General features: G+C 36.0%; 2 protein-coding genes and 1 non-coding gene across 3 annotated transcripts; 2 read left to right on the top strand and 1 right to left on the bottom strand.

Moving 5' to 3' along the window:
• Positions 1-230: 230 nt before the first annotated feature.
• LOC112022751 (uncharacterized) lies at positions 231-8,430 on the top strand. Its single transcript, XM_024055378.2, has 7 exons — positions 231-669; positions 1,469-1,789; positions 3,884-4,036; positions 5,595-5,914; positions 6,423-6,936; positions 7,051-7,083; positions 7,627-8,430. Exons 1-7 carry the CDS (start codon positions 519-521, stop codon positions 8,145-8,147), a joined length of 2,013 nt encoding a protein of 670 aa, XP_023911146.1. The 5' UTR covers positions 231-518; the 3' UTR covers positions 8,148-8,430.
• Positions 8,431-8,887: 457 nt separating this feature from the next.
• TRNAA-AGC (transfer RNA alanine (anticodon AGC)) lies at positions 8,888-8,960 on the top strand. The gene has a single exon. It is a non-coding gene; the product is annotated as a tRNA-Ala (tRNA).
• A 382-nt stretch (positions 8,961-9,342) lies between these two features.
• LOC112022708 (protein LURP-one-related 17) lies at positions 9,343-10,195 on the bottom strand. The gene is made up of 2 exons (XM_024055326.2): positions 9,870-10,195; positions 9,343-9,730 (listed from the first exon to the last, which is right to left on the bottom strand). The coding sequence occupies exons 1-2, from the start codon at positions 10,152-10,154 to the stop codon at positions 9,344-9,346; spliced, it is 672 nt and encodes a 223-aa protein (XP_023911094.1). The 5' UTR covers positions 10,155-10,195; the 3' UTR covers position 9,343.
• Between the last annotated feature and the right edge of the window lie 228 nt (positions 10,196-10,423).

The following is a 10,423-nucleotide window of genomic DNA, read 5'->3' on the forward strand; positions in this document are numbered from 1 at the left end:
TCCTTCCAGTCCCGTTTCACTTTCATTTCCCATATCTTCTAAATTTGTAACATCCCAACATATATAAGACAACCTTAGCCTTATCATTTCTCATTACTTAACTTTGTTTAAAAATTAAAAATCCATTCTATCAAAAAAAAAAAAAAAAAAATCCATGTGGATAATGCTGACGCTCACCGCACAGGAATATGCCCTCAAACCGGTCGGACTTGTATCCAAACACCCCTCGACTTTTCCCGAAAACTATAAATTCTCCTCTTTTCTCCACATTCTGTGCCCTAGAAATCCCTATTTCGCTTTCCAACTAGCCGCAACATGCTTTTCTCACCAGCCAAACACCCAATTTTCCCTCACTTTCCCTTACTTTCTCGCTCCCTAAAGCGCTCCTCCGTCGTCTCTTCCCTATGAACCCTCGCCGCCGTTGTAAAAGCCAAAACGGTATCGGATCGGAGAGAAGCGAAGCGATGCTCGGGGTCTTGTAAAATTGGGGAGGGTTCGTGTGGTGTGGTGTGGAGGTGATGGACGCTTTGGAATTGCCTTATCATCCGGTTGAAGTGGCGGCGACGAAGCTCTTGGGGTCGGCGGAAGGCTTCGTTCGCCAAAACGATGCCGTTTCGGCTCTTGCAAGCCCCGCAATCGAGCGCTGCAGCTCTCTTCTTAGCCACAAAGGTAATTCTAATAATTTTTTTTTCTTTCTTTAATTTTTAAAATTTGAAAGTTTTGTGGTTATTTCAGTTGTTTTGCTAATTTATTCTGGGAATTAGAAATGAAGCTTTATTTTTTTGGGTTCAAAATTTAAAATTTTTATAGCTTTTTAAAATTTAAAATTTTTGTGGTTATTTCAATTATTTCGCTAATTTGTTATGGGAATTAGAATTGATAGATGAGGATTTTTAAAGGTTCAAAATTATATATAAAAAGTTGTTAGAGCAGTTAAATTTGAGGTTAGATGGTTGAGGCTACTGTTGGTAAATATTAGCTTAGGAAAATTTTAATTTTTGGGCAAATTTTTTGATAAATACCTTTGTTAGTTAGTCACACTTTGACAAAATGATAGCTTTTGTACTTTGAGAATGAGTTAACAGTTGGTTGTTAGTTACGGAACCCGCCAAAAGGAGTTAGTTACTACATTCAATTGTTGGATGCAAAGTTTGTAAATTGGAAGGGTAACTCTCCAAGTTGATTTGGGATGTCGGATCAAAAAGATATTTCATTTCATATAACATGATGTGTACCATGCTTTTGGCTTCTTTTTTTGGTGTGGAATTTAAGAACTGTTTGTCTGCTGCTGTACATGTTTTGAGTTCGCATGATTATTAGTTATTCACTTATTTGTCGTGTTGTGGCACACGTGTTTTTATGTAATTGGTATTTCCTGATTTGTCTGTTCATGAATCATTGGTTTTGGCATCTCTAATTTGCTACTCTATTGCTTGTTCTTATGATCCATGGGATATGGTCATCTCAGATGTTAAAACTTCGGGCAAGGCTTCTGACTCTGCCTCCTGTGATACTGAACTGTATAGGCATGCTAGTCAGCTGCCCAGCTTGCGGGGTGAAGATGTATCTGAGCACCTTTATACTAATGACAAAAGTCTTTTACGGTATCCTCAGCCTGAAGGCATACAGTTACCACGGAAAGCAGCAAAGTTGTCAAGAAGTGGTAGTGTGTCTTCGAAGAGGCCACGGCTGGCTCAAATGGAAGATTCTATGGGCTTAGCTGGAGTAGATGACCAGAAGGATGTGACTGATAAGCTTGGGTCATGTCCTGCAACGTGCACCTCTCCAGGTAGGGCGGTTTTCTGTTATAATATTTGTTAATTATTTGATGTTAATGTAACTCATCAACTTTAAACTATGAGTACTAGAAAACCGTTAAGGCTCCTTTGAAGCTCTCTTAGGGTGAGTTTGGTAGAGCGGTTTGAAAATGGCCTTTTAGAAAAAGTTGTAGTTTTAATAATTGCTGAATGAAAATGGGTTGTTTGAAAACCTAAGAGTGTTTGGAAAAATCTATTAAAAAGTGCAGTTTGAATTTGAGTGTTTGGATAGAATCTTCCAAAACTGCTAATTGAGGAATAAAGTTCCAAAAAGGACAAAATATTTATTTTTTACTTTTTAAAAGTTTTTTGGTGATGAGAATAGGTAAATCTTGATTTTGAGAAAAAGTAGAGGTCAGTTTAGGAAAACGGGTATAATTTCATTGGTAATATTTAAAGCACCCGGGTTTCTTATCAAAAAAGAAAAGAAAAGGAAAAGGTACCAGGGTTGCCTTTTTTAAATGGAGACCAATATCCCCATTGCGATCAAGTGATTTTTGGGTCAAAAATTGCGGTCAACTGGCTGCCAAACGTCCAAATAAGGAAATGCGGTAGAAAGACTTTATATGCCCTTTACCAGCTGCTTATTAAATTACCACAATTCAATTAATGCAGTTTCCTGCAAGCTAACAATGTTTACCAATATCCCCATGAATGCATGATGCCAGCTCTGTTTTTTTTTTCTTTCTTTCTTTCAACATACCATATTCTCTTATGCCATTCTTTATGCCTTATTTAGTTATATACATGCAATGTTTGGCATCTTCAAGTATTAAAACATGTTTGTTATTCTTGTCTCTAGTTACAATAATGTATGTATATGAACTCCACACCCAACTCTCTGCTTGTCAGTTGTCAAGATGCCTGCATACATGCAGCAATTCTGCAAAATTAAACACCAAAAAACATCCATCCCATGTAAGAGCCAATTTCAAAATTCAGATAAACTTTTTACCCTTAAAAACATCCTTTGAACATCTTTTCTTATCTGCTTCTTCTTCTCTTTGCCATTTATTCACAGCTTCAAAAAATTGAAAGAATTTCTCTAATTATTTCATTGTCATTCAACATCCTTGCTTGTTACTTGTCAATAAAGAAACAAAGACCCTGTGTGCAATTTTGTTAATGCCCAGAGGTGATGTAATTATTACCCCCCCTCCCCTCCCTCCTTACCCCAACCCAGCCCAATTTAACCACTGCACACACGTATTCTATTTTTTAAAGATAACCTTGGTTTCAAAATAATGCAACCATAGTTTGAGGTTTGAAGTTAAATATTTACTAATTTAAGAGTACTAACACCTCATCCACGAGTCCCATTATTTTTTGAGAAGAAAAATGTTTTTGGGTAGATAAAGGAAGAAGTCACAAATAATGCGAAGGAAGGTGCACTTCAAAACTACATTATGATCAATTTTGATGCCTGAATTGACAAACTTTTAAGATACTGTGTACTTGTGGAAGTGGACCTTGGTAAGTGATTGAAGTTTTAAACCAATTAAAATACAAAAAATTTCTTGTTGAGACAAGGGCAAACATGTGGGAAACTTTTCTTGGGCTACCTTTGTTTCAGCATTGTTTGTTGTTGTGAATAGTCCCATCACATGCTCTTGCAAGAGTGTTTTTGGTTCAATTTTTTTGTTATTTAATAAACACACCAAATGTGGCATTTCAGTGTTCATTTTTCCCCCATTTCAGTCATTTTCACCACCCAATATTACCCCAAGTGATATTTTTTAATACGAACAAAAGATTATATCAGAAGCAGATAGATTTATAATTATATAGATTAATAATTTTTTTTTCCTTTGCCTTTATTTTTATAAGTATATAGTTTTTTTTGGGTTAAAAGATTCCAGTTGAAAATGATAAATATAGATTAGTTGATTGAGTGATTATTTGTTGAGAACTGCAAACGTATTATAATCTGATTTTCATATCATAAATAAGATATTATATGAGATTTATATGCCCTATTGGCTTGATTAGATGTTTGGATTCTTGTTTCAGATTTTTAGTCTTTTGGCTGATACACATTTTCCTCTTTTCTTTAATATATGATCTAGAGAATACTCAATCGGCGAAACAAAAGAGCAACCTCAATAAGCGAGGTGATAAGAGGGGTTTTAAAGTTCCTGCAAAGATCAAATATGATTCTTTCTCGATGAAGGCGGGTTTGTCGAACTTCAGTTCAGCTGCTGGGGGGAGCAACTTTTTTGGTATGACATTGTCACACATGATAGTTTCATTTTATGATGAAAGTTTTAACCTCTTTGAAGTGTTATTTATTTTAATTATCATTTTTATTGCAAATATACAACTTTTATTGCAATTATTATTTTTATTGCAAATATACAACTACTTTTAATTTTTATGCAATTTTGTCGGCTTTTTTAAAGACCCAGTCAAGGATTTATAGCATCAACTCATACATAAATTCAGATCTCTCTAGATTTGGAACCAAAAAAACCAAGTTGTAGTTGATTATTATGATTATATATTTAAATGTTTGTATTATTTGCAACTCCTAGCAATTTTTTTCTTAAACAGTATATTTCTGTTACACTACGAAAGTTGGGATAAGGAATGGCATTATTTGTGAAAAGGTGTAGGTGGCTTCAATTGAGGATAAAATGATGGGAGTTTTTTGAGATTGTTTTTATACAGGTACAACTGATGCCTTCTAATGCACTACTACAGAAAGGGTGATTATATTAATGTCGGAAGGAGGAGAAGGACAAAAATGTGGCAAAAATGAAGCAGATTAAATTTATAAGGGAAGACATGATTGTTAAAGATGTAACTAGGGATCTATAAAAAGAAGAAGAAGATGTAACTAGGGAAATACTCTTATGCCAATTAGAGTTTAGGATCCATTTGGCCCGTATTAGTTGGGATTAAGGTTTAGTTAAGTTGAGTATTATATAACATAAGATCTAGGATGCATGGATTCTCTATTTTTACGCATGTACCCATGTCTGTTATGTATTGTACTAGTATCATACCAGATACCTCAAATGTACGTACCTAGTCTTTTTTTTTTTTCGGAATAAAAAAAAGCAAATACGTCTAATATATGCCCGTGATACGGTTTGGATCTTGTAAGAAGTTTCATTTATATTTATATATTGGTTTCAATGTTAAACGCTTATCTAGTTATCTTTTATTTACACTTTTGGATATTGGTTTGTATTCTAAACATCATTTAAAGGCCATGTATTCACTTTATTATTCACTATTACTCTTAAATTGATATATGCTTAACAATATATGAAAAATAAATGCTTAACAATATATAAAAATAAAAAAAATATTTAATAAGTTATTAATACATGAATCCCTGATGTATCTTACCCTAGGGTTTTCAAGAAATGTTGTATCCCCGTACTCGTACCCGTATCATACTCATACCCATATCTGTACCTGTGCATCTTACCATAAGATTATGGCCAGTTACTTTTATTTTTTACTATATGACTATATCTAGGACTCAGGTATTTAGCTTCCTATATCACCAATTTGTTTTCTATCATGAGTTTAAAGCCATGATCTCCTCCATGTTATTTTTCACTTGGTGAGAAAATTCCATTTGAGCTAGATTTCATTGACATAAGTGGTCATATTTTTCTTATTCTTTGTATTAATATGGTCCTTGCCCGTTGATTGTCTTGGACAAATCATTTTATAAGCTACCTATTGGGTTGTTTCCTTCTTTTTTTGCTTACCAAATTTAAGCTTTCATGAATGCCATTAATGAATGTTGGGAATTATTCTCAGGAATATATGGTCTGAAGTTAGATACTCAGGACACCACGAAGCTTATGGATGATCCACCCTTGAATGATCTACTAGATGGCACATACAAGTGCCCTAGTTTAGTAAAAGACAAAGGGAAGAAAGCAGCAAATGTAAATGACGATTTCTTGAATTCAGTTAGAAAATCTTTTTCTGCACTGCATCTCTCGAGGCCTGTCCAGTCCCAAAATATTGCAGATATAGATAACTGCTCCAATAAGAAAATGTCCACATGCCTGTCAGGCTCTGTTTCTGGTGATAAAGGAGAGTCCTGCATGGCAGATCTTTGCTCATGTAAAAAGGTTAGTTTACGAGAGAATTTAAGATGCTAGTTCTCAGACCCTGCATAGCATTGTCAGAAGCATTTTTTGCATCTGTCAATTGACAAAAATAAAAAATTTGATTTTTCACTGAAATGTCACTAAGAAAGTTATCTTCTCTGAATACCAACTCCTGAATCACCAAACCATTGTGAGTTGGTAAAATTGTTGGAAAGCTACCTGACGTGACTATCGACCGTAATTTTCTGAAATTGAAGAGTCATTTGACCAGATCTACTATTAAGAGAAAAGTTCTCTTGGTGGAACTGGATGCAACTCTGGCCACCCACATACATGTGGGAACATGAATGCTGTATCAACTTGGTACATTTGCAACACATTGCATGCAGAATACGAGTGCATCTCGAATGCTGCCTCAACTTCATTAATTAAAATTTCAAGATAAACTTTTTTTTTTCCTTGATAAATAATATTGAAGAGTAATAATTAATAATGTTCTTTTCTCTCTTCTCCTCTCTCATTCCTCAAGATCCAGGATTCTTGTAGCAAGTCTGAGACTCCTGCTAATCCCCTTGATTCGCCATTATTTCCACCTAAAGATGTTTTGAAACGTGTGGGGCTTCCTCAACCGAAGGATTTGGAGTCTTTGCTCCTTGATGCGGCCAAGTCTTCTGTATCTTCAAGGAATACGTCTGATATACGCTTAGGCAAGCAAATGTCTCGCAGAGTCAGCTTGCCTCCTTTTCCATGGTCACATGCTTCTAGTGGGCATTGTAGAACAAATTCTGATGCAGTTAAATTGCCTACAACTAGGAGCACATGCCCAGGTAGATGGGTAAGAATAGGGAATGTTTCCAGCTCTCTGAGGATTGCCACTGATTTTTTTACAAACTTGGAGTCATTAAGTTATGATCAGAGCCTAATTCCTTCGGGGCTGAGTTCAGAAAATAAAATTTCCCCATCAATATCAGTTGGTCTTTGTCGGTGTGAGCACGATTTGTCATCTTCTGCAATGTGTTCAAAAGATTCTCACATTTTTTTAGGTAAGAATTTCATAAAATTTATCTTAGATGCTTATTTTTTCTTTCTATGTTTTTATTATTTTTATTTTTTTCTTCGGGTATTAATTGGGATGTTGCTTTTTCTTGAAAATGCAGATTCTGGAGGCAAGGTGAACTATCAAGGAAATGGTACAATTATAGTTATATATAAACCTTCTCTTTATTTCTGTTGGCTAGAAATATGATCACTGCCAATGCATATCCACATAACTCTGTTTGTGGCTGTGTTTGGAGTGGCGGGGCTATGCGTGCATGCATACCTGGAGTGAAGGGGGAAAAAAAACTGAGAGTGATGGATATGATGCCAATTGATCTAAATCGTTCTGAGGCATTCTGTGGTGGTCACTTTTGTTTTTATATTGTGTGGATTTTTCTTCTGCTTGGCATATGCTGTCTCGTCAGTGATCTATCTGGTCTATATTAAAGCCTTAAGGCTCATGGTTCCTCTTGATTAAACTGGTCATATCATGAAATGTGTTTCAAAGATTGGAAAATGAATATTGATAACTGGATGGGCTACTTGTCATGTTTGGAACTAGTCATCTGGACCCTCAGTGATGCTTACTGTTGTCTACTTATGGAATGTGTAGTAAATGATGACAGTTTTTGCATTTAATGTCTTCATTTTCTTTTGTTATTTCTGATTTTTAGTGTGCTTTCTGTTTGTGACAGCTGGGCACTGTCCAAGGATATTAGCTGCTGCACAAACTCTGTGTGACATGGCATTAGCAACTCTCAAGCGAAATCCAGATGGGATGACAAAGTGGCCAAAGAAGCCTTCACAAAAGGTGATGAAAGCTCGCAAAATGAAATCAAATGAGAAACTTGAAGAAACATTTGCAGCATCAATTCCTGTATTGGGCTCCAACAATCTGGTAAGAAGTGTGGACCAGCTAATGCCCTCAAAGAAGCCTAAGCTGTCCACAATTGAGAACATAAAGGATATTGATCATTTCAGTTATCTTAGGAAGGGACCAATAAATTGGTCAACTCCGAGATCAAGCAGATCATCGCCCAGCAAGTCAATGAAGGACTCAGTTGCAGAAACGAGACATTCAACTGCAAGCATTTTAAAGCAATCAAGTATGATGCCCCCACCTGCAAGAGTTTTTGACAAGGCTTGCACCAGTCAACAGAAAGCAAGAAAATTATTGCCCATGGATTGGAACAGGGGAAGGGATGGGCTTGACTGATCGAAATGGCTTTGCACAGAAGTTTGTTCCTTCTGAGGATTGTTATTTATTAGTGACACAGTTTGGTCTTTGGCCAATCTGATTGGTTTGTATATATTATGTTGTAGGTGGAAAGGAATTGTTGTAGGGGCTCATGCTCTAGCTGGATTGTTGTAAGGGTTCACCTGTATGGGTAACCGGGGTTCCAGTGTTGTAACAGTAAAGCAGTTGTAGACAGCAGGGAATTCTTTGCCTTCTGTAGAGCATTTCATGAGGCAATAGAAAATTTACATCTTTCAAAATACTTAGATTTGCTTCAATCAACTTGACAGACTCGGACAAGTGTTTGTTCAAGTAACCTTAACAAATGTCTCAAATGTTGAAAGAACAGTTTCACTTATCATTAAATACTTACACTAGTGTTCTCATTAAGATGCTGCTTTTCTAAGGAGGGTATCTGAGGAATGAAGATATTGCAGGAGCTATTCGTGACCTCCATTTTCGAACAATTCCAAAGAACTCGAAAATCTCTACTGAGTACTGAAATGAGAAATGAAGCTGTCTATTCTCCAGAAAAAATAAAGTGAGATTAAAAAAGGAAAAAAAAAATAAAAATCAGAAAAAAAGAAATAGCCTGAGTTTGTAGGCACTATTAGTAACTTCTGTAAACGTACCCTCCCGGCATCTCATCTCCGAATTTGCTTTTACTTCATAATTGATAAGTTATATTTATTTATAATTTGTAACGAATAGGACATGTCGGGGATGTAGCTCAGATGGTAGAGCGCTCGCTTAGCATGCGAGAGGTACCGGGATCGATACCCCGCATCTCCACTTTTTGTGCATCCCTTTTTCGTTTTCCCCTCTCTTTTCCTCAGTGCATAAAGATATTTTCTGGAAAGAGAGAATATGATATCTCTTGCGGATGTTCTCTTTATCCAGCAAATGGTTTGCCCATTCCTTTTTTGTGTCCTTTAAAAATTTCTTTTTCCCAGTAAACATCAATTGAAATTTCAAATAAAGGAAAAAAAAAAAAAAAATCCATCCTTGCTCAGGTTCCATTTTTTCATTGTGCTAAGCTTTTGCTACAAAGAGTGGATCAAATAGCCTCTTGATTCATGACATAGCATGGGATTTGTATCCCTCTCAGATTTCAACAAGTTACTAATTAAAATTGATCTTATCAAATATACACTTTTATGAAAAATAGAGAGAATCTAGGAACACATTTGATCCAATAGTAGAACTAAAGCCATAGCGAATCCAGGATCAAAGCCAGGTTGCACGACTAAAACAAAAACCTCGTGCCCAAATGATACTCCTCCCTTACTCGCTTCCTTCCTCTTGATCTCAGCCACTACCTTCCTTGACTCATCTAACACTTTGCATGATCTATGAGCATATGAACCTTCAATCACGTATGCATATCCTTTATCTGAGCTCCCTCGAAATACATGTGCAAGTACATTCGGATTGGAATGCAAAATGTTTACGTGTTTCCGTACGGAACAAATCGGCTTCTTTGATGATTTACTACTTGTTCTACAATGGTGATCACCAGCTTCCCCTTCATATAAAAACCAGCTATCAACTAGTCTAACTGTCTGCCAAATATCACAATCAAAATCAACCCAGATATATGCAATTGTGTACGTTTTTATTATGTGTCAATATATAACTCTATATAATATAAGAACAAAATGATCGAGAGAAGTATATATATAATATGATATTATTATTCACCTTGCAACGACGCATTGTGTGGACGGGTATTCCAGAGCCATCCATGAGAGTGATTTCCTCGGGTCGTCCGCTATAATTATCAACCCGATACACTAAATTTCCACCGGAATCGATCACCGTAAATCCATTACAACTAATTACAAGTGACTTTCTCCACACTGTCAGTGATGAGGGACATGCACTAACTTCGTGATATTGATCGTCAGTCTTATGCTTCACCAGCTGGTCATGATGTTCTTCATGAACTGTCCTTGACATTGATTTAAAGAAACGAATCATCTTCATCTCTCTCTCTCTCTCTCTAGGGATTTTGAATCTAGGGGCGATTGAAGGAATAGATATTTATAAGCTTAGAGTCTTGGTGTTGGTAATCGAAGTATGATTCTTTGAAGGGTGATTTGCTTACGGAGGCTTTAATGACGCATGACACGTGCACCGACAGCAACATTAATTAAAATGGCTTCGCTAGCTGTATATTAATCATTATTATTACTTCTGCATATTTTTGTACAATGGTCACTCTATAAGTATAAGTATTTGTGAAGTGTAGGGGA

This window comes from Quercus suber, unplaced genomic scaffold, assembly GCF_002906115.3.
Source record: "Quercus suber isolate HL8 unplaced genomic scaffold, Cork oak 2.0 scaffold_865, whole genome shotgun sequence".
Lineage (NCBI taxonomy): Eukaryota > Viridiplantae > Streptophyta > Magnoliopsida > Fagales > Fagaceae > Quercus > Quercus suber.